A 23780-nucleotide genomic window follows, 5' to 3' on the forward strand; every position below is an offset into this window, starting at 1 on the left:
TGGAAGGCCTCAGGAAGGTGTTGGTTTAAGCTCCTAGCACTGGGAGGAACTGTGCAAAACTGACATTGCTCAGCTGGTGTGGAGCAGAGGGGCAGCTGGCATCTTTCCCCTGGGTGGGTGTGGGGGTTGTGTTTGTGGTGCAGGCACAAGAACAAGTTGAGAGCTTTGGGATGGGGCAAAGCATGAGAGCATAACAAAATCCTGGGGGGGAGGAAACAGCAAACCCCAAAGTGTTTCATCAGAGTTGCTTTTCAATTTGCTTTCTAGAGCCAAACTGTGTATAAACAGCAGTTGTTGCAAGAGTGGTTTTCAGCTCTCACTTAAGCAATGAAGCAGTTCTCCTGAGGAACAGTGTTGTACCTGCTGCCTCATAGCCCTGGCCAGGTAGGAGCTGCAGCTTGCTGTTTGTGCAGGGATTGGGATGTCTGTACCTGGACCAATTCTTTCTGTCCTGCCGCTTCTGCATGGAGGCGAGAGGGGAACCTCTGCGCCCTGCTGCGAGGAAGCTTCCCAAGGGCTTTGTGGGGGATGTGCCAGATGTAGAGAACAGCAATACAGATGTTTGACTTAAAGCAGAAACCCACCCCCCAACCCCAAGAAAAGGCTTTTGGGATCATGGAATCATGGGGATAACTTTTTCCTACCCTTAACGAACTCGCATCAACCTGGCTGGCCAAGGGGAGCTCTGACCTGCTCCCTGGGACCAGGCCCTACGCTTCCAGGCATTGCTTAAGGACTGTTGTAAAATCATGGGAAGAAATTAACCAACTTACAGGAGGGGGGAGCTGGGCACTGCTCTGGCAGGGTGGCTGCAGTCCCTGGCAAGGGCGGCTGTGGTCAGGGGGCTGCGGTCAGGAGGCTTGCAGCTCCCTGGTGGGGCAGCTGCAGTCATGGGGGCTTGCAGCTCCCTGGTGGGGCAGCTGCGGTCAGGAGGCTTGCAGCTCCCTGGTGGGGCAGCTGCGGTCAGGAGGCTTGCAGCTCCCTGGTGGGGCAGCTGCGGTCAGGAGGCTTGCAGCTCCCTGGTGGGGCAGCTGCAGTCATGGGGGCTTGCAGCTCCCTGGTGGGGCAGCTGCGGTCAGGAGGCTTGCAGCTCCCTGGTGGGGCAGCTGCGGTCAGGAGGCTTGCAGCTCCCTAGTGGGGCAGCTGCGGTCAGGAGGCTTGCAGCTCCCTGGTGGGGCAGCTGCAGTCATGGGGGCTTGCAGCTCCCTGGTGGGGCAGCTGCGGTCAGGAGGCTTGCAGCTCCCTGGTGGGGCAGCTGCGGTCAGGAGGCTTGCAGCTCCCTGGTGGGGCAGCTGCGGTCAGGAGGCTTGCAGCTCCCTGGTGGGGCAGCTGCGGTCAGGAGGCTTGCAGCTCCCTAGTGGGGCAGCTGCGGTCAGGAGGCTTGCAGCTCCCTGGTGGGGCAGCTGCAGTCATGGGGGCTTGCAGCTCCCTGGTGGGGCAGCTGCAGTCATGGGGGCTTGCAGCTCCCTGGCAAGGGTGGCTGCGGTCAGGGGGCTCGCAGCTCCCTGGCATGGGTGGCTGCGGTTGGGGGGATTGCAGCTCCCTGGCCAGGGGGATGCAGCTCCCCAGCAAGGGCAGGTGTGGTTGGGGGGCTGCAGTCCCTGGCAAGTGTGGCTGCGGTTGGGGAGCTTGCAGCTCCCTGGCCTGGGTGGCTGTGGTGAGGGGGCATGCGGCTTCTCAGCAAGGGCGACTGCAGTTGGGGGGCTTGCAGCTCCCCAGCAAGGGTGGCTGCAGTTGGGGGGCTTGCAGCTCCCCAACCCAGGTGGCTGCGGTGAAGAGGCTTGTAGCTCCCTGGCTAGGGGGCTGTGGCTCCCCGGTGGGGCAGCTGTGGTTGGGGGGCTTGCAGCTCCCTGGCAGAGGCAGCTGTGGTCGGGGGGGCTGCAGTCTCTGGCAAGTGTGGCTGCGGTCTGGGGGCTTGCAGCTCCCCGGTGGGATGGCTGCAGCCAAACCCCCTCCAGGAGGGCTTCAAAGTAAAACTCTCTCAATGCCTTTTCTCCCACTCCCCTCAGTGCTTAACCTGGGCTGCAGAGCAGTCAAGCCCATAAGGCTGTTGCCTCCCTGGCCTTGACTGCCAGCTTCACCATGCTGAAGCCAGCAGCAAAGCTCCCTGGTTGCCGGGGCTGCAAGAGGCAGGGGTGTGCAGCTGTGTGTGTCGTCCCCCCCCTACCCCTTCCCCTCCCCTCCCCCAGCGAGTGAGCTCAGGCTGTCTGTCTCTGGTGTCTTGTCCTTCCTCTCATCACACCTGGTTACGTTACAGTTCAACTCTCAGGTGTTGCAGCAAATCTACCTCTTTGGGACTGTGGATGGAAATAACTGTGAAAAACAAACAAACAAAACAAAACCAGACACAAAAGTGATGCAGAGATCTAGTTTGTGCTATAAACACACTGCTTTATTTTTACAACCCACGTCTGCTTTGGTGAGGAGAGAAGCCAGAGGTGCTCCCTGAACAGGCAGGCAGGCTTGGGATTGCTTTTCGAGGACGTTTTTTTGTAGAGACTTTTTCAACTGATGTGAACCTTGAGATTTTATCTACTCGATGCTGTAGAGATCAAGTAAAAAGGAGTATGCTGAAGAGACTGGGCTCTTGAGTGGTTCTTTCACAGCCTCTCCTCGCTGCAGCTGCTGGACTCGCTGGTATCTTGTTGGAAAGCTCCTTGGGGATGGGGATTGGAAGCTGTGAAACTTGGGAGCTCCAGCGTGCTGTGCCAGTGAAAGGCCCTAAGGGCTGCTCCTGCAGGCTCCCCTGTGGCTCACTGAGTGGCTTGGGGTGGAAGCTCCCTGTGTTTCAGGAGATCTCCTGATTTAACTTCCTTCCAGAGTGCTCTTCAGTGTGTTAGATTCTTGTTTCAGTTTGCAAAAATATCATGGAATGGGTTGGGTTGAAAGGGAGCTCCAGAGGGCATCCAGTCCAACCCCCTGCACTCAGCAGGGACAACCTCCACCACAGCAGCTTGCTCACAGCCTTCTCCAGCCTCACCTTCAACAGCTCCAGCCATGGAGCCTCAGCTCCCTCCCTGGGCAACCTGTGGCAGTGTTGCAGCAGCCTCCTGGGGCAGAACTTGTTCCTCACAGCCAATCTCCATCTGCTCTGCTCTCCTTTCAAACCCTTGCCCCTGGTGCTGTCCCTGCAGGCCTTTGGGCACAGTCCCTCTGCAGCCTTCTTGTAGCCCCTTCAGGTCCTGGCAGGCTGCTGTGAGGTCTGCCTAGAGCCTTCTCTTCCCCAAGCTGAACACCCCCAGCTCCCTCAGCCTGGCCTCATAGCAGAGGCTTTCCAGCCCACTTATCAAGTTTGTGTCCCTCCTCTGGAGCATCTCCATCAGGTCCATGTCCTTCCTGTGCTGAGGGCTCCAGAGCTGGTCCCAGCCCTGCAGGTGAGGTCTCCCCAGAGCAGAGCAGAGGGGCAGGATCCTCTCTCTCCAGCTCTGGCCATGCTGCTTTGGTGCTGCCAGTGCCCCTTGCTGGCTCCTCCCTGTCTTCTAGAACACTCAGTAGCTGTTAACCACTTTTGCTACTCTGCTCATGAAGATTTCTGTTTTTCAAGGTCCCAGTCAGAGGAGTTGGTGCTGCAAACCAGCAGGTTCTTAGAGGAACAACCCTGTGTGATGTGCAGCCCTGAAGTGCTCAAGTTGTTGGTGAGGTGGCACAGCTGCAGACTTTTCACCCAGAAACCCTGGGCTCTGGAGATGAAATGGCAGCTCTGAAATGGGATTTACCATTCCCCTGCCCTTTGTGTTTTATTTCAGGACAGAGAGGGAAGAATTTAAGTTCCCTAGGTGCAAGCTGAAAGCCTTGGGGAGAGAAGAGAGCCCTCGTGCTGAAAAGTGGCACCAGGGAGGTGGTGTTGAGAACACAGGAGGAAATCACCCTCAGCTGCCAGCTTTCCACTCCTGTGGTGGCTGCAGTGCCTGCACTGCTGGCAGCAGCTCCTGGGAAAGGTAGGTGCTGAACTCTCACAGCCTCCCTGGGGAGGAAGGGCAGTGGTGCAGAGCTGCCAGCTGTGAGTGCTGAGCACAGCTGCACTGCTGCTTCATGCAGCCTCCGCCTTGCTGTAAGCAGCCTCCAGGTTCACTGCTTTTTGACTGCTTTGGGGGTTTAGCTTTAAATTCCATCCTAATGATCTGCAGAATGGTTTAGGTTGGCAGGGACCTTGAAGATCATCCGGTTCCAACCCCCTGCCACAGGGCCAGGTTGCTGGGTAAGGGCTGAGGGGGACAGTGGCTTCTTTGTGCTGGTGCCGCAGCCTAGCATCCTGCTGCTTGCTCTGCCACTGCCTGGGGCTGAGCTGCGCTGTGGAAGCAGGCAGCAGGGCTCTGGCAAGTGCAGCAGCAGGGGTTGTGTAACAGCCCAGAGCCAGCACCACGCTCTCTGGGAAGCACTCTTGTTTTTCCCAGTGACAGCCAGGCCCTTGACCTCTCCACTTCCTCCTTTTCAAGAGCTGCATCTGTCAGAGCAAATGTCAAAGGGAAGCAGGACCTGACCAAACTCATCCCTGAGTTCAGTTACTTTGGTGCTGTCACTCCCACGTTAAATTAGCACCCAGGGCAGCCAGGGGCCCCTTGGAGGTCACTGCAGAGCCCTTCCTGTGAGGCAGGGCAAGCTGCTGACCTGTTCACACCTCATGAGACTTTGGAATGGTTTGGATTAGGAGGGAGCTCCAAAGGGCACCTAGACCAAACCCCCTGTAGTCAGCAGGGACACCCTCCACTAGAGGAGGTTAAAAGTTCAGAGAGAGAGAGAGATGCATCAAGGGAAGCAGTGTTTGCAGCACTTAATAACCTCACATTTTTCCTATGCTCAAGCTAGATACCAACTTAGTCTGCCCTGACAGCTCCCAGGCTGATCCACAACTGCTCTGTAGAACCATGATCAATAGAGAATCACACAATTGTCAGGGCTGGAAGGGACTTCAAAGAACAGCCAGTTCCAAGCCCCCTGCCATGGCCAGGGGCACCTCACACTACAGCAGGTTGCTCACAGCCACATCCAGCCTGGCTGCAAAAACCTCCAGCTTTAGATTCTCAGCTTTCCACTCAGCCAGGGGTTTAGGAGCCATTCATGTTTGCCTTGGATTTGTTAATGTGTTTTAAACAGCTTCCTGCTTAGAATAGAACAGAATTGACCAGGTTGGAAAAGACCTTTGAGATCTAATCAACTAACCCATGGCACCAAGTGCCTCATCCAGGCTCTTCCTAAACACCTCCAGGCATGGTGACTCCACCACCTCCCTGGGCAGCACATCCCAATGGCCAATCTCTCTTGCTGGGAAGAATATCTTCCTAACATCCAGCCTCAACCTCCCCTGGCACAGCTTGAGACTGTGTCCTCTTGTTCTGGTGCTGGGTGCCTGGCAGAAGAGACCAACCCCCACCTGGCTACAACCTCCCTTCAGGGAGTTGGAGAGAGCAAGAAGGTCTCCCCTGAGCCTCCTCTTCTCCAGGCTAAGCAACCCCAGCTCCCTCAGCCTCTCCTCACAGGGCTGTGCTCCAGACCCCTCCCCAGCTTTGTTGCCCTTCTCTGGACACCTTCCAGCAACTCAACATCTTTCCTAGCTGCCCTGGCAGCACCCAAGGCTAGGAGAGGTTAAAGCACAGTGTTTCCACCACCACTCCAAACCCCCTCCAGCCACCTGAAACAAGACCCACACCCCAGCTCAGCACTTCCTGCAGTCTGCTCAGGTGTCAGACTCGGCTTTAGGGGAGCCTGCTTGGTCCTCCCCAGGTGTTCCCCCAGCATCCTGGAGCTAACCTAGTCCCAGGTTCTGTACAGCAAGACCCCTCTCATCTCCACACAGCTTTAATTGCAGGGGAAGTTAGGAACCAGGACCCACCACACAAGACATGGAATCCCATTCAGGCAAGGAACCATTCACCTTCTAGCAGTGGAAATGAAGCACAGCCCAACCTTTTCTTTAACAAACTTTATTTATGCAAAGCCAATCCAAAAGTGGTGTGTAAAAGTGAAAAGCTCTCTTTTTTTCTTGGGTTTTTTTTTAACATATTAATAAAAACTTGGGGGGAGGTTGGGGGCACTTTGCTGGGGTGGGAAGAGTGAGGATTTGACTCTTGTATTTACAGGAAGCCACTGAGGCTGCTTTAGAAATATAGACAGAAAAGTGTATCCTTCCTTTCCCTGCAAGCTGATGGCTGTACAGTATACAACAGCTCCAAGTGCCCACACCAGGGTGGCTCTCCCATGCCAGCTTGGCTTGGTTTAGGCCTGATAAATGCTCACCTTGATGGAAACCTTCTGCCCAGTGCTTGGTTTATGGTTAAGGAGGTTTTTTTTCGGGGGGGGTGGTGGGGTGGTGTCTTTTTAGGGGCACTTATTTGTTTCTTTTAAACATATACAGCAGTCAAATAATGTGGTGGTTATGTCACAGGCAGTGTCTCCTTAAGGAAGAGAAGTTATGTTCCTTGCCCCTCCAGTTCAGCTGCTGCTATATCTGGATCTTCATCATTGTAAATGTTTTCTGCCTGAAGACACAAAACATTACAAGGGGTGAGCACTGATTGTTTGCCATCTTCCCTCCCTCACAGAGAAAAAGCCTGGCCCCACCACAAAGGCACAGACATCATCCTCTCCCCTTCCCAGAGAGCCTCTCCCTGCCCTTTCTTAAAGGGCAGCCACCTCCAGGGAGCTGCACACAGTGGTCACACTTCAGCAGTGGCTTTCTCACCCTGCTTTTACTGCAGCAGGAACCACTCAACCATCAACATGTCACGTGGACCCGGTTCAGCCTCAGCCTGGACGCACAACAGAAGGTAAGGCACAAGTATTAAAGCCCAAAAGCCTGAGATGGGATGCATGTTTCAGTCTGTTGTGCCTCTTTTATAACTGACATTCTCCCAGGGTGAGTTCATCTCACATTTATGATTGAGCAAGTTGCACTGATATCAAACAACATCAACTAACTGGAGAGTTAAGTTTGGCTTCAGAGTCAACAGGCAGGGGAAGGGGAGAGTAAGTCTTGGCTGCTTTGGATACGAGTTTGTGGCGGCCTCCTTCACTCTTAACTAGTAGCTGTGACCTGGGAGCTGAAGGATTAGCCTGCAGTTACCTTTACCCAGGTTGGTTCAGCCTTTGTTTTTCTTCTGAAAGTCTTCACTCCCCAATCAAACAGCGTGAAAAAAACTGCAGGGGAAGGACTGCTGCAGCCACTGGAGGCAGGGGAAGGAAGGGCCGCCGCAGCCCCTGGAGGCAGAGGCTGCCCTACAGCCAAACCAGTTCACTTTCAGTTATGCCCCAGACTTCAGAGCTGTTGTGCCACTCACCATTTGCCAGATCTGCATGATGTTGTCCTCTGACACAGAACAGATGACCCAAGGCTCATTAGGATTCCAGCTGAAGTCTGAAATTTTGGCAGTGTGCCCTCCATGGATAAACTGTTGCAAAACAAAACCAACCCACAAGCCTCAGTAAAACAGTTCCCTCCTGCAGAGGAATCTGTACAAACCCAGGATCCAGCAGTTGAATTCATGGTACTGAGGGGTACATGAAGGGAAAAAACCTCCTCATAGAGACTGACAGCAGAGACATCAAGAAGGGAGGTGTGAAGCAGCACTGAACATGAGAATAGATTAGAATTAACCAGGTTGGAAAAGACCTCAGAGAGCATCAAGTCCAACCTATCACCCAGCACCATCTAATCAACTAAACCATGGCACCAAGTGCCTCATCCAGGCTCTTCCTAAACACCTCCAGGCATGGGGACTCCACCACCTCCCTGGGCAGCACGTTCCAATGGCCAATCTCTCTTGCTGGGAAGAACTTTCTCCTCACCTCCAGCCTAAACCTCCCCTGGCACAGCTTGAGACTGTGTCCTCTTGTTCTGGCTGCCTGGGAGAAGAGACCAACCCCCACCTGGCTACAACCTCCCTTCAGGGAGTTGTAGACAGCAAGAAGGTCTCCCCTGAGCCTCCTCTTCTCCAGGCTAAGCAACCCCAGCTCCCTCAGCCTCTCCTCACAGGGCTGTGCTCCAGACCCCTCCCCAGCTTTCTTGCCCTTCTCTGGACACCTTCCAGCAGCTCAACATCTTTCCTAAACTGAGGGGCCCAGAACTGGACACAGGACTCAAGGTGTGGCCTAAGCAGTGCTGAGCACAGGGCACAATGACTTCCCTGCTCCTGCTGGCCACACTCTTCCTGATGCAGACCAGGATGCCCTTGGCCTTCCTGGCCCTCTGGGCACACTGCTGGCTCATGTTCAGCCTACTCTGAGCCAGTACCCCCAGGTCCCTTTCTGCCTGGCTGCTCTCAGCCACTCTGACCCCTGCCTGGAGCACTGCCTGGGGTTGTTGTGGCCAATGTGTAGAACCTGGCACTTAGGTGTGTTCAATCTCATGCCACTGACTGTACTGTGGCCAGTGGTGTTCCCCAGTTTTGTTTCATATCTCCATCAATGACCTGGGTGAGGAGGGGATTGAGTGGACCCTCAGCCAGTTTGCTGATGATACCAAACTGGGAGGGTGGCAGACACCCCCTCAGGCTGTGCTGACATCCAACAAGATCTGCACAGGCTGAGAGCTGGGGGAAGGAGAACCTCATGAAGTTCAGTAAGGACAAGGGCAGAGTCCCTGTGGTGTCATCAGGCACCAGTACAGACTGGAGGTCATCCTGCTGGAAAGCTGCTCCCTGGAGAATGCCCTTGGGGTAGTGGTGGTGGACAGCAAGTTCTGCATGGGACAGCAGTGTGCCCTGGTGGCCTCTGGAGGTGCCTTCCAACCCAACTCTATGGCCAAAGTGTCAGTATGTTCACCACTGAAGATGTGTAAACTGTGTCCAGGACAGGACACAGTTCCAAACCCCACTGCCTTTGGACCTGAACAGAAGCAGCCTACTGCAAGTTAGAGCAAGGGACTGAAAATGGGGGAGGTGAAAGGATGTAACAACTACTGCAGCTTCAGCAGCACAGCCAAAAGGCCTCACAGCACCTCTCCACCCCTGACCAAAAACCACCACCATACCAGCAGCTCAGGAGGGCCATCTTCTGCATCCTCTGCAGACTGCTCTTCTCCAATTTTGCTGTAAGAAAGCAGTTTATACATTTATTAATCATGAGATAATGGCAACATGGATCAGCTCAGCTTAACAGGGCCTAGAATGCCAGCTTGGAAGGGAGGGACCCCAGGGATCATCTGCTCCAACCTTTCCAGGTGAGATCCCTGGTGTGGAAAGATCAGTGCTGCCAGGCTCCAAAGATCAGAGCCCAGTGCAGGCACCTGGATGTCTCTACCACTTACTGAATTCAACCACTGCAGGGCAGTCACCAGCATTTTGTGAGAGAGGTCAGCAGTCACTGAGCAAGTCTGGACCAACCTGGACTTCCCATCAACAGGACCACTACACCACAAGAAGTCCCTGTTCCTAGCTTTTGTTTCCAGTATTTGCTTTTGCTATTGGGGTTTTTTTCTCCTGCTGTGGAACAACTCCAAGCCTCCAGCAGAAAACATCAACTGCTTAACATTCTGATCAGGGGAAACAGAGCCTGGCCTGTGAGGCACATGGAAGCAAAGGACAACACAAACCCAGCAGAAGGAAATCCTCCTTAGAGAAGCAATGCTGCAACCTAACAGGAGGTTGTAGAGAGGGTAGTGCTGTTCTCTCCTCACAGCTCATTAGTGATAGAACAAGAGGGAATGGCCTCAAGCTGTGACTGGGTAGGGTTAGACTGGATGTTAGGAAGTTTTTCCCAGCAAGAGTGGTCAGGGACTGGCAGAGGCTGTCCAGGGAGGTGGTGGAGTCCCCAAGCCTGGCTGTGTTTCAAGGTGGTTTGAATGTGGTGCTTGGGGCTCTGGTTTAGAGGTGACCCTTGCAGAGCAGGGTGAATGGTTGGGCTTGGTGACCCTGAGGGTCTCTTCCAACCTGAATGTTCTGCACAGCCTGTGCTGCTCTGTACCCAATGAGACCAGGTGTGGCTCCAGCAAGCAAGGAGGGTCAGGGAAGAGCACAAAGCAAGGCTACCCAAGGAGCAGGGCTGCAGCCTTTCTGTATTTCCCATCTCCTGCTAGCCTGAAAGGAAGCAGTGCTCACCTCAGGTCCCACACGTTCAGCCGCCGGTCAGTGCCGCTCGAGGCAAGGATTGTTTCGTTGTGAGGAGACCAGTGAACCTGCAGGGAAGGGAAAGGAAAGGCTCCTGATGGCAACACAGCCACTGCTTCCTCCAGTGCATCCCCCACAACTAGCACCTGCCCAACAGTTACACTCAGCACATCATTGTCTCCCAGCAGAAAGGCTGTCCTGTGGAGCTTGAGTGCTTTGAGGGCTGAAAGGCTCCTGGGAGCAAGCAGCCTCTGATAGATTTATGGTATCATGGAGGTGCACTGTCTAAACTTCACCTCCTTGCACCTACTGAACAGGGAGAGGTCACCAGACGAGGTCTGGACCCAAGCAGGGCACTGAAAGAATCCTCCTGCCTGCATTGAAAGTAGTTGCAAGCTCACACTATCTTTTTAGGAGTAAGGCCACAGGCTCACAGGATGTTAGGGGTTGGAAGGGACCTCCAAAGATCATGGAGTCCAACCCCCTGCCAGAGCAGGGCCAGACAACCCAGCACAGGTCACACAGGAACACATCCAGATGGGTCTTGAGAGTTTCCAGAGAAGGAGACTCCACAACCTCTCTGGGCAGCCTGCTCCAGGGCTCTGGGAGCCTCACAGGGAAGAAGTTCCTCCTCATGTTGAGCTGGAACCTCCTGTATTCAGTATTCCTAAAGTTGGAAGAGACCTCAAAGATCATGGAGTCCAACCTCTCACCACAGACCTCATGACTAGAGTAGAAAGGTGTCCCTGCCCATGGCAGGGGGGTTGGAATTAGATGATCCTTGTGGTCCCTTCCAACCCTGAATGAAACTATGAAACTATGAAACTACTGCCCACTGCAGGCTTGAACTCATTAAGGGTCTTATGCGCTACCAACTGAGCCACTTACAGCCACTACAACCTCCTGTGCTGGAGTTTATAGCCATTGCCCCTTGGCCTATCCCAGGGTGCACCTGAGCAGAGCTTGTCCCTGTCCCCTCCCTCCTGCCCCCCAGCCCTCAGCTATTTATGAACAAGCTGGGGCCTACTTGATTCAGAGTCAAGTGGGGAAACTCTGTGTCTGCAGTTGTTGAAGCAAAAGTCACCATTTCACATTTAACAGGCTTGTTGTGGTTCCTCATCAGAGGACAACCCACCTGTCCTTGCCCTGCTTAGTGTTCTCACAGCCTTTGCTAGAGGGGAGGAGTTTCACCCACCTGGAAGATTTCATCTTTATGAGACTCAAAAGAATGGAGCTTCAGTTTCAGATTCCGAAGGTCCCAGAGAGCCACGGTCTGGGAAAGGAACAAGAAACCACTTGCAGCCTGCTGGCCCCACAGCTGCCACCTGACCTGCTTCTGAGTGCAAAGCACAGCCAAGCACCTACCTTGTCAGCAGAACCAGTTGCTAGAATGAACTCACTGTAAGGGTTGAAGGACAGACAGTTGACCTCAGCTGTATGAGCATCTACTGAATGGCTGGGCTTGGATGTGGTGTTGGATCGGGTGTCCCAGCTGGTGAGGGGCAGGGAGCAGAGAGTCAATAAACAGCTTCTTACAGGAGGTGGTTTCCCACAGCACTGCACATTGGTTTAAGAGGCTGCATCATTACTCAACCTAAGGCTGAAGCTACAGTTAGTATTCTTAGAGGGAATGGATTGAGGCTTGAGGAGGGCAGAGTGAGACTGCAGATGAGCAAGAAATTCTTCAGTGGGAGAGACAGGCAGAGGTTGCCCAGGGAGGCTGTGGATGACTCCTCCCTGGAGGTCATCGAATCACAGAATCAACAAGGTTGGAAGAGACCTCAAAGATCATCAAGTCCAACCTGTCACCCAACACCTCATGACTACTAGGCCATGGCTCCAAGTGCCACATCCAATCCCCTCTTGAACACCTCCAGGGATGGGGACTCCACCACCTCCCTGGGCAGCACATCCCAATGGCCAATCTCTCTTGCTGGGAAGAACCTTCTTCTCACCTCCAGCCTAAACCTCCCCTGGCACAGCTTGAGACTGTGTCCTCTTGTTCTGGTGCTGGGTGCCTGGCAGAAGAGACCAACCCCCACCTGGCTACAACCTCCCTTCAGGGAGTTGGAGAGAGCAAGAAGGTCTCCCCTGAGCCTCCTCTGCTCCAGGCTAAGCAAGCCCAGCTCCCTCAGCCTCTCCTCACAGGGCTGTGCTCCAGACCCCTCCCCAGCTTTGTTGCCCTTCTCTGGACACCTTCCAGCAGCTCAACATCTTTCCTAAACTGAGGAGCCCAGAACTGGACACAGGACTCAAGGTGTGGCCTAAGCAGTGCTGAGCACAGGGCACAATGACTTCCCTGCTCCTGCTGGCCACACTCTTCCTGATGCAGGCCAGGATGCCCTTGGCCTTCTTGGCCACCTGGGCACACTGCTGGCTCCTGTTCAGCCTCCTCTCAACCAGTCACCCCAGGTCCCTCTCTACCTGGCTGCTCTCCAGCCACTCTGACCCCAGCCTGGAGCACTGCCTGGGGTTGTTGTGGCCAATGTGCAGCACCTGGCACTTGGACTTGTTGAATGTCATCATGGTCAAGGCCAGGCTGGATGAGGCCTTGAGCAACCTGGGCGGGTGGGAGGTGTCCCTGCCCACAGCAAGGGGGGTTGGAACTGGATGATCTTTAGGGTCCTTTCCACTCTGCCCCATTCTATGACTCCATGAAAGCATGAGACTATTCCAGAGCCTTTCAGGAGTGTGTCTGTAGCACAGCAGCAGTTTGCAGCAGGAAGCTTACAGCCATACCAGTTACATCTTAATTGCAGTGAGGTGAACACATGAAATGAGGTGCAAACTTCAGAGACTCTGCAGCATTACTGGAGCTGACTGCCCTGAAGTGCTGCATCAGACCCTGCCCCAGTTCAGATTTTTCCTGAGTGGAGTGCTCTGGGCTGGTCCATTGCCAGCATACAGCAGGCAGGATCCAGAAACTACTTAACCACAACTTACATCATAAGCTTCTGATCATCAGCCACAGATCCAAACAGAGATTCATGGAGCAGATGCCAGGCCACATCTTCCACTACTGCAGAGTGTCCAGTGAAGATTGATTTGGCATCAACAATTTTGCCTTCTTTTGGTCCAGCACTTATATCCCACAAACACACAGTCTGCAAATAAGAGCCACAGTCTGTTGTCAGGCAGCCTCTGACTCTGTTATCCTTGAAACAAAACCAACACTCCCATCCTGCACATCAGCAGAGAGAGGCCACCCTCTGAAACTAAAGAACACTTAGCATGCCCTAAGTGAGGAGGGAGCTAACTTAGCCCTCAGTTTGCTGCACATTTGAGGCCCAAGGATTACCTGCAAGGCCACAAAGGCAATTCACACTTCTAAAGATCACACAGGAATTTGTGAGACCTCATTTCCTCTGTTCTTTGAGAGCCTTGCTGACTTACAGGCTCAGACCCAGGCCTGCTTAGAGGGCTGTTGTACAATCATTGCTTTCTACAGACAACTGTAAAGACATTCTGTTCTTATCAAGGATGTTCAAGAACTGCTCCTTGATTACAGTCTGAAGTCAACTGACAGCCTCTGGAAATACGTGAGAGCTTCCCCCTGAGACATAACAGAGCTGCAGGAACTCTTTTGGTTCTATATCTATTACAGCATAAATTAGGAGGTTGTTATGGGTTTTTTTGCTTCACTCTCTTGGTTTGAGGGTTTTTTTTTGCCCAATATGGGGGAAAGATGTGATTTTTACATGATCATCTGATGCACTGAGAAGATGTCCACTCAGATTGGAGTTCCATGATAAGCCATAGCCTTCCTTCTGGTGGCCTCTTAATCTCAGGTCAGGATTACACTCTCCACTGGGGTCTGCAAGAGAGGGAATTCCTTCCATTTAGCTTCATGTCACACATCAATCCAGAGAAGTATCAAGAACTTTGTTTCCACTGCAGTAATGGAATTTCAAACACCAGCCTCACAGGAGGATGCTGATTAGGCTGTGAGCATAACCAAGCAGTTAAAAGCCAGCAAAGCCTGGGCCTTCTCGCTTGGATTCCAGGGTCCATCGCCTCTCCTCACTGCCCTCAAACACAAAATGTACCCTTCCACAAGAAGACTTCAGCTTCAAAGAAGGTAACCCACCTGGCTTTGGAGGATGTTTGGTGTAGTCAAACACCAAGACATCAGCAGAGGGTGTCTTTGTAGCAATGATGCAGGGGTTCTGGGGCATGTACCGAGCACGGTTCACTTCCCCTTCGTGGTTGATCTTGATCTCGGTTTCGATTTTGCCAGTCACAGATCCAAAGCCACCAAACTCTGCATAGGTCAGAACAAGGTCAGTGTGTCACATCAGCTGTTTCAAACAGATCAAGCAGTATTTCCTGCATCTCCCCCACTCCAAGCATTAGTGGGAAGCACTCATCATAATACAATGCAGACCAGCAGCACGTGGCACCACAGTACTACCCCTGGGGATTCTCAATCCTAAAGCTCTGACTTTGAGGGAGGTGAAGAACATTGGCTTGCACCAAAATGACAGAGAGCTGGCAGAAATGCTAGTAAGGATTGTGCAGCACAATGTCACCTGAATTATTCTGAAATCACACAATGTGAGGGTTTGGAAGGGAGCTGCAGAGCAGCCAGGCCAAGCCCCCTGCCACAGCAGGAGCACCCAGGGCAGCTCACACAGCAACACAGCCAGCTGCCTTTGCAATGCCTCCACACAAGGACACTCCACAACCTCTCTGGGCAGCCTGCTCCAGTCCTCTCACACCCTCACAGCCAAAAAGCTTTCCCTCCTCTTCCCCTGGCACCTCCTCTGCTCCAGCTGACACCCAGTGCCCCTTGGGCTCTCCTTGCACATCCCTCAGCAGAGCCTGGCTGCCTCCTCCCCACACTGCCCTGCACATCTTCAGCCCCAGCACTGAGGGCAGCCCTCAGGCTCCTCTGTTCCAAGCTCCAAGCCCCAGCTGCCTCAGCCTGGCCTCACAGGGAGACCTTCCACTGCCTGCAGTGGCTTGGGAGCTCTGCCATCGACTCTCTCCAGCACTTCCCTGAGCTCCTTCTTGAGCTGAGGGGCCCAGACCTGGACATAGTATTCCAGATGAAGTAGGAAGTGTTTCCTCTTTCCTCTTTCAGTCACTATCCATGACCTAGGGTTAGTGCAAACTGGCAAGCGTCAGCTTCAGCATTTAACAGCAAGTCAGACTACTGCTAAAAGGTTCTCTACAGAAGACATGCATTGCCCACCTCCTTTCTCATTGTCATACTGAGAAGCATCAAACTGATCATCGTTGGGGATCTGGACTCTTGCAACCACCAGGTGGTTCTGCTCATCGGAGGTGTGCGTGCCCAAGACCAGCCAGTGCAGCGCGTAATCCTTCCCCTCCGGCCTGTCACAACGACAAAGCAGGGAGGACAGCTGAGTGCTCACAGCTTGGAGAGCCAGCAGCAACACTATGCAAGATCCAAACCTTCCCAGGGATGCTAGAAAAGAGAGACCTTGTGCAAGAGAGTGAACTCTGCTGTGTCACGAGCAAGCCTAGGATGCACCCGGCGAGGCTAGAGAGCGGCAATGCAAGCCGAGAGGCATGGCCCCTGTGGCTTGAGAGGGACAACTACACACAGCAGTTAAAGGTGACTCTAACAACTACTTCTGTCTTTAGTTCCCCTAGCACAGTACTGATTCACAAATCAATCAGTGCAGCTTTCTATACAACACACATCCTGGGGCCAAGCAGCAATTTCTTTGCTACGCTTTCCCCAGTTACTGTTTCAAGCTTTCCCCAGTTATTATTGTAAGCCTTTCCCAGCTGTTGTTTTATCTCAGAAGCTGATTTTTAAACACTGCCCCAATCCTAACTCTCTAGAACCATATTTCCCTCCTGGCTGCTGAAGGCAACACTGAGCAAGAAGTGAAAGGCTGGATGGACAGTGAGTGCCATTTCTCTCTGAAAGGGATAAAAAAAACCTGAACAGTAAACCACAAGCAAACTGAAAGCCAGCAGCTGCCTGGACCCCAGCAAACAGGAACCAGCAGGGCAATCATAAACCACTGCAGCTGTGACTGTACCACTTCCAAAGCATCATCAAACATTTGGACAGGGGCAAGGAAAATACAGAACAAAAAGCAACAGCACCACACAGAATGCACAGGGCACTTACTTGCATCAGGAACAGATGTCCCATCATGTCAGGTGCCACATAAAGAGACAGTCCTTGCCTTTAAATGGCTTTACATATTTTGACACTGGATAATTGGCAATGCCAGGTTTTAAACTGAACATTAAGTCAAATCTGCAAAATATGAGGCAAGCAGAAGTGTTCCTCATCAGGGCTCCACACCCTCGCCTTCCCCGCTCTCCACGCCACAGCTAAAGCTGGCTCACACCTCTCACAACCACCTTCCCCACCCCTGCAGCTGACACAAGAGGAAGCACTCATCCCACCACCAGACACAACATCACATAGCCAAGGTGGAATCTGAGAGAGGAAGGAGACCATCCTCTGATCACTGCATGAATGTGACAGATCAGCTGTGGTCAAAACCTAGCTGTGCCCAGGTTGCACCACCACGAGGGACCCAGTCCTTGTCCACTACTTCAGTGGCCCTGCAGTTTTAAGATTCATTTATCTGTAGAACAGAATCCTCCTCTGTCTTCAGAATTCCTCAAGCACTAAAGCAGTCAGCCCACAGTTTTCAAGGGGAGCTGGAAGAATAAGGGAAACTAAAAGATGTGAGATCAGCTGGGAGCCAGGGACAGAACCAGGCCATGAAGCACTAGTCTTAGAACAACATCCTTTTAAAAAGGTCTGGACCCAAGACAAACACTCAAAGAAATCAGAGGCAGGTACTACAGCTTTGACAGAACAGCAGTCTGCAATGCACATGAAGAGAAGAAAAAGCAGTCTTGCAGAGAGAAGTAACTCAGTACACAGATTTCTCTGATCAGAATTAACTGCAGGAGAGTATTACAAAGTCTCTTATTTACCAATCAATAAACTGAGAAAGGTTTCTCCCCTCACACCTCAGCTCAACCTTCTGCTAGGCTCAACTAGAGTTCTGCAAAGCATCAAGTTGTGGCTTTTTTCCCTCCAAAGCTTCTGCGCACCCTAAGGGCTTTTAGAGCTGTGAGCAAAGTGAGACAAGCCCACGGAGGAGCCGCAGCCGAACTGCTCTCATCTTGCCTGGTTTCTATCTCAAGTGACTTTAGCAGACGTGGAACAAGCCACTGCACCCAGGCTCAGCTCCTGCTCTGCGAACCCAGCAGATGGGTAAGCGAGCCCCGTGCCTCCCCGGCACCTTTGGAGGCGTCTCTTCCCTCCTCCTCTCACCTGGTGACGTCTGGCAGCCACTGCACGGTGAGGCTGGGCCACTCCAGGGCGTGTGTCATCACCAGGTCGTACAGGAAGGGGGTGTTTTTCTTCCAGATCTTGTACTCTTCGCTGATGACACGCTCCTCCACCGTGTCCTCCAGCACTGCGGGAACACCGGAGAGCTTCACCTCTGCCGCCGGGGCGGGGCGCGGAGGGGCCGGGGCGACACCGGCCCAAGGGGAAGGGGAGCGCATGGCGGGGGGCGCGGGGGAAGGCGCCCTCAGGGGCGGCCGGCGGGACAAGAACCGCGACCGCCCCACCCTCGCCGCCACCCCGTCGGAAGCTCCTGCGGGAGGAAGGCCGCAGGGCCGCAACCCCTGCAGGCCGTGCGCGCCTCTGCCAGCCGCCAGGCACACACGTCCTCACTCCACCGCCCGCCCCGGGAGCCCGACGGGACCGGGCTCTGTGTGTGTGTGTGTGCGTGTCTCCTACCTTCCTTGCTCGCCATGCTGGGGGTGCGCGGGCAGGACGCGGCGCCGGAGGCAGCGGCTGAGGGAGCCGGGGGCGGCCGCGGGGCGGGAGGAGCGCGAGCCGCCGCTGAAGGGCCCAACGGCGCCCACGGCGCCGCCTCGCCGCGCGCGGGCTCGCCGGCTGCCAACGCGCGCCTCGCCCCACCGCGCCTGCGCCGCCCGCGGGCTCCCCCGCGTGCCACCGCCCACAGCGGCGGCCAATGGAGCGAGAGCAAGAGAGGGGAGGGCGCGCGCGCGGCGGGGCGGGGCCGGGCCGGGCCGGCGGCAGGCCGGGGCGCTCCAATCAGGGGCTGGCGCGCGCGCTGCGACCTCGCGGGGCGGGGCCGCTCTGACGTGCGACGGTGGAGGGGGGGCGAAGGGGAGTCCCCATGGAATCGCTGCAAGGGAGAGACAGGGAGGGAGGCGGTGGCGGCTTCGGGGGCGGGAGGTGCCGGTGGCGCAGTGCCCGCCCTTGCCCCAGCAGCGCCCGGACTCCGCCCCGAGGGGGATGACGCTACGCGCGGGCGCGTCGTGCGGCGGCTCCGGTCAGGCGGAGCGAAAGCGAAAGGGGCGAGGAGGAGTCGGGCAGCTGCGGCCTCGGGGCAGGCAGCGGAGCCCGGGCGCGCTGCTCCCGCCAGGTGGCGCTGTAGGCAAAGCAGCCCCACGGGCGGTCGCGGCGTGGGAGGCGCCGGGCGCCTTCCCGCCGCTCCGCTGCGGCGCAATTTCGTTTCATAGAATACATAGAACAAACCAGGCTGGAAGGGACCTTCAAGATCATCGCGTCCAACCCATCAACCAATCCAACCCACCTAATCAACTAACCCATGGCACCAAGCACCCCATCAGGTCTCCTCCTGACCACCTCCAGTGATGGTGACTCCACCACCTCCCCGGGCAGCCCCTTCCAATGGGCAATTTGCCTAACCCCCCTCGCAAGCTGCCTCACGGCGCCCGCAGCCAGCCCGGCTCCTACGGCGTGCGGCTGGCTTTAAACAGGCGCTCTGATCTGCCCGCCCAAACGCTGCCGCTGCCGACAAATCCTTCCCTAGCAGGAGGCTGCCGGCGGTGCCGCCGAGAGGAGCACGCCCGTGCTGCCCGCCGGTACTGCCGCCATGGTGCTCCCCGCAGGCAAAAAGCAACTTCCAGAGGTGCGAAGCCCTCGGCACGCTTAGGCATCACAGGACGCTTTAGGTTGCAAGGGACCTTAAAGATCATCTGATTCCAAGCTCCCCACCGTGCCCAGGGACACCTCTCAGCTCCACTCAGCTGCTCAGGGCCTCAGCCAGCCTGGCCTTCAACACCCCCAGCAAGGAGGCAGCCACAGCCTCCCTGGGCAGCCTGGGCCAGACTCTCACCACCCTGGATTTTCACAGTACCAGAGAATCATTAAGGTTGGAAAAGACCTTTAAGATCATCAAGTCCAACCCTAACCCAGCTCCCACGGCCACCAAACCATGTCCTGGAGCATCACAGCTGCAGCTTCCTGAACACCTCCAGCCATGGGGACTCCACCACCTCCCTGGGCAGCCTGTTCCAACCCCTCACCACTCCCACTCTCAAGAAGTTTTTCCTCATGCCCAACCTGACCCTCCCCGGCACAGCTTCAATCCATTACTTCTCATCCTGTCACTGGATGCTTGGGAGAAGAGACCAACCCCAGCCTCACTCCAGCCTCCCTTCAGGGAGCTGCAGAGAGCAATAACCAAAGGTGATCAAAGTTGCTGCACTTTGGCCACAACAACCCCAGGCAGTGCTCCAGGCTGGGGTCAGAGTGGCTGAGAGCAGCCAGGCAGAGAGGGACCTGGGGGGACTGGTTGAGAGTAGGCTGAACATGAGCCAGCAGTGTGCAGGGAAGTCATTGTGCCCTGTGCTCAGCACTGCTTAGGCCACACCTTGAGTCCTGTGTCCAGTTCTGGGCTCCTCAGTTTAGGAAAGATGTTGAGCTGCTGGAAGGTGTCCAGAGAAGGGCAACAAAGCTGGGGAGGGGTCTGGAGCACAGCCCTGTGAGGAGAGGCTGAGGGAGCTGGGGTTGCTTAGCCTGGAGAAGAGGAGGCTCAGGGGAGACCTTCTTGCTCTCTCCAACTCCCTGAAGGGAGGTTGTAGCCAGGTGGGGGTTGGTCTCTTCTCCCAGGCACCCAGCACCAGAACAAGAGGACACAGTCTCAAGCTGTGCCAGGGGAGGTTCAGGCTGGATGTTAGGAAGAAGTTCTTCCCAGCAAGAGAGATTGGCCATTGGATGTGCTGCCCAGGGAGGTGGTGGAGTCCCCATCCCTGGAGGTGTTCAAGAGGGGATTGGATGTGGCACTTTAGTTAGTCATGAGGTGTTGGGTGATAGGTTGGACTTGATGATCTCTGAGGTCTTTTCCACCCTTAATGATTCTATGATTCCATGAATAACTCTGCCCTCAGCCTTTTCTTCCTACCATGTTGTGACTTAGGTTGTTAAAGTGAGTTCTTGCTTCTGTATTGAATGCAGGGAGATGTATCCTGCATGACTGCAGGTCATATGCCTTGCCTTTGACTCCCAGAAGGGGAGCAAATTGGCTCTGGAGTGGAATTCACTGTGCTCAGCTAGAGATGGTGTCAGGAGGGAGGGGAACACGCAGCCAAATGAGAGCCAGCATAGTTTAATTTTACTCTGTGGAGGACTCTCTTCCTGGGCTGAGCCTCCTGTGGTCTGCACTCCAACAAGGAGCCCAGTGATGGGAAATGTTTATGTCTGGGAGAGGCTGGTAACAGCAGCCAAAAGCTGTAGCATGGGAACTGGGGAAGAAGGCTGAGGTTAGGCAGCCAGCTCCTCAAACAGGAAGCCTTCCCTAATGAACCACTGCTTCTTTCACCCAGGGTGGTGGAAAGCAGGAGGCTTTCAGTGAAGTTCAATCAGGACACAGTCATCCTCTCCCTCAGCCTGCCCAGATTGGAAGTAAAGCTGTGCAGGGCTCCTTGCAAACAGGGAAACCTTGCTCAGCTAATTGGAAGCTACCAAATAATCCTCCACACAGGAGTGAGGCTGTGAGCACAGACACACAGCCTTGATCACACAAGAAGTGTTTCCAGCTTGCCTCTGGCAAGGCTTGCTGCTTGTTTGGGTATTTGCTGCCAACTATGTGTCTGCTCCTACAACGTGCTGAGGCCTTCCTAAAACATTGGAGAGTGAAGAGTGAACCTTTCAGAGGCTGCCTCCTTGCAGAGTGTTGCTCACTTGAACCTCAGCTGCTGGATGAAGGACAGCTCAGGCTGCCTGGCTCTGAGTGACCTCTGTTAGTTCTCCCTAAAGGGTGGTTACAAGGCTTCCTGAAAGACCAAGCCTGTGTCAGCATTTGGGGGGGATGCTGCTTGTGCATTGTCATGGAATCAGAGTCACCAAGGCTGGGAAAGACCTTTAAGATCAAGTCCAACCCTATTCCAGCTCCCATGGCCACTAAACCATATCCTGGGGCACCATAGCTACAGCTTCCTGAGCACCTCCAGGCATGGGGACTCCACCACCTCCCTGGGCAGCCTGTCCCAGCCCCTCACCACTCTCTCACTCAAGAAGTTTTTCCTCCTGCCCAACCTGACCCTCCCCTGGCACAGCTTCACCTCATTGCCTCTCATCCTGTTGCTGGGTACCTGGGAGAAGAGGCCAAGCCCAGCCTCACTCCAGCCTCCTTTCAGGGAGTCAGGTGTGCTCTCATTGCATAGTCTCCTGCAGTCTGCTGGCCTGGGCAGGTCTGTGGATTTTGCAGACCTCTAGAGAGACAAAAGCAGTGGCAGAGACCATTTGGGCTTTTTGGTGGAGCTAGCAGACCTGCACATTATTTCACCCCAATGCAGTTTCTTTTCAGTGCAGTGGAAGGAGCCCCCTGACTTCTGAGGCTTCCAGCATTTGGCTCCCTGGAGTGCTTTGTTGCTTCTTGCCCTGGCTTCTCCCCTTGGAGAAGCTTGGGCAGCAGGAATAGGGTAGTTCCAAGCCTGTGCCTGGGTCACAGGAACCAGAGCAGCCTGGGATCCAGGAGGTTTCAGTTGCATGGAAGAGAACTGAGGCAAACTGCTGCTCTCAGGGATGTGCTGGAAGCAGCGTGAGGCACAGGGAAGGCTCAGCCTGCTGTGCCAAAGGAGGTGAAGGGGAGATGTTTGTTATCATCTGTGTCCTCTTCCTCTGCCACTCTAGGCTTTAAAAGCCTCTGCAAGTGTCCAGTGAAGGAAAGTGATGTCTGCTCTTGCCTTCTCATCTTCAGGGCTATGTCTCCCCCCACTGAGCTGCCTGACCTTCTTTTCCAGAGGCTCCTCTGAGGTCACCATATGGTTTCTTTCCTTGTTCTTCACTCTTACCCTTCTGAGGCTTGAAGCAGCTAACAATGACATTATCTTCAAGGTTCTGGGTATCTCAGGGGTGAATGCTCTGAGACAGGAGCCCTGCCAAGCTGCCTTAGCTCACTGATCACTTTCTGTAGCAATGAAGATGTTTGTTTGTGCTGTTTGTGCCTCTCAGCCATTAAGGCAGCTCACCCTCAGGTGCAGTCTTCAGAAGCTCCAGTATCACAGCATGTCAGGGCTTGGAAGGGACCCAAAGAGATCATCAAGCCCAATCCCCTCAGAGATCCTGCATCTTCTATCCTCTCATCTTTCCAAGGATGCTGAGTGCTGAGAGCCACAGCAGTGCCCAGAGTGGGTAGTAATGGACAGGTGTCAATGTCAGATGGCTTTACTGCTTTTTACTTTGGGAGGCAGAGTCTGGGGCCATATTTAGCCTCACAGTGTATTAGGGGCATCCTAGAAGGGCAGAAGGAACAGGCAGGTGGAAGAGCTGCTGAGCCCAGGCTGGTGCCTGCCTACATCTCTGCAGTCAGTTCTAAAGCTGGTGGCTACCCAGGCATCCTAGGAGTAGCCAGCAAACAAACTTTGCTGCTGCTTGTGCCACTCACTGCCAGTGGTGCCTGCAGCTGAAGGGGCACAGCCATGTGTCCAGAAATGGGAGACAAGAAAGATGGAACCACAGAATCATAGAAAAGGTTGGGAAAGGCCTTTAAGGTCACTGAGTCCAGCCATAACCCAACTACCATGACCACTAAACCACATTAAGCTGCTTCAGTTCCTGACCACCCAACCTTCCCCCTGTGAACTGCACTGCCTGTGGTGCTTGGGAGTTAAAGGTGGGCAATCAGGAGGTGATGAACCCTTCTTCAGGAGGTGTGCAGGACTTCACTGCAGCATTCAGGGCTCACTCAGCACTGCCAGTGGAGCAGCTTTTCCACTTGCATCTGACTTCCCACTGCAGTGGTCACATTGCAGGGCTCTGTGGAGGCAGAACAAGCACTAGGGCTCTGCAGACACAGGGACATAGCAGCACTGCCCTGTCAGCTCAGAATTCTGCATGGAGATGCTCCTCAATTAACACCCTGCCTTCTGCTCCCTGGGGACCAGTTCATGCTGATGAGGCCACTTTACAGCATGTTTCTCACAGTCCCTGTGAGGAGAGGCTGAGGGAGCTGGGGTTGCTTAGCCTGGAGAAAAGGAGGCTCAGGGGAGACCTTCTTGCTCTCTCCAACTCCCTGAAGGGAGGTTGTAGCCAGGTGGGGGTTGGTCTCTTCTCCCAGGCAGCCAGCACCAGAACAAGAGGACACAGTCTCAAGCTGTGCCAGGAGAGGTTCAGGTTGGATGTTAGGAAGAAGTTCTTCCCAGCAAGAGAGATTGGCCATTGGAATGTGCTGCCCAGGGAGGTGGTGGAGTCACCATCCCTGGAGGTGTTTAGGAAGAGCCTGGATGAGGCACTTGGTGCCATGGTTTAGTTGATCAGATGGTGTTGGGTGATAGGTTGGACTTGATGATCTCAAAGATCTTTTGCAGCCTGGTTAATTCTATTCTGAAGAGTTAGTTCTTCCCTCCCACGGAGCTAGCAACATGGAAGTGTTACAGCCCTAAAACACAGGCACACAAAGCCTCCAAAGCCTTGGGCCACCAAAAGGAACTGCAAGATAAAGGAACAGC

The 23780-nt window shown here is 54.5% G+C and overlaps 1 protein-coding gene across 1 annotated transcript; it reads right to left on the reverse strand.

Moving 5' to 3' along the window:
* Positions 1 to 6302: 6302 nt before the first annotated feature.
* On the reverse strand, positions 6303 to 17955 carry RBBP7 (RB binding protein 7, chromatin remodeling factor). The gene is made up of 12 exons (XM_068169156.1): positions 17794 to 17955; positions 17320 to 17464; positions 15235 to 15377; positions 14128 to 14301; positions 13739 to 13854; positions 12984 to 13144; positions 11406 to 11532; positions 11236 to 11313; positions 10032 to 10108; positions 8966 to 9023; positions 7275 to 7385; positions 6303 to 6476 (listed from the first exon to the last, which is right to left on the reverse strand). Exons 1-12 carry the CDS (start codon positions 17807 to 17809, stop codon positions 6408 to 6410), a joined length of 1275 nt encoding a protein of 424 aa, XP_068025257.1. The 5' UTR covers positions 17810 to 17955; the 3' UTR covers positions 6303 to 6407.
* Between the last annotated feature and the right edge of the window lie 5825 nt (positions 17956 to 23780).

This window comes from Melanerpes formicivorus, unplaced genomic scaffold (assembly GCF_026170545.1).
Source record: "Melanerpes formicivorus ecotype bairdi unplaced genomic scaffold, bMelFor1.0.p_v2 SCAF_166, whole genome shotgun sequence".
Taxonomy (NCBI): domain Eukaryota; kingdom Metazoa; phylum Chordata; class Aves; order Piciformes; family Picidae; genus Melanerpes; species Melanerpes formicivorus.

Bases quoted from the DNA above. Each gene is read 5' to 3' on its own strand.
- RBBP7 (XM_068169156.1), bottom strand. The intron at 13,145-13,738 runs GTAAAAATCACA...TCTTATTTGCAG, and splicing joins TCAGTGCATCAGATGATCAT to ACTGTGTGTTTGTGGGATAT. The intron at 10,109-11,235 runs GTGGGTGAAACT...CCTTCCCTGCAG, and splicing joins ATAAAGATGAAATCTTCCAG to GTTCACTGGTCTCCTCACAA.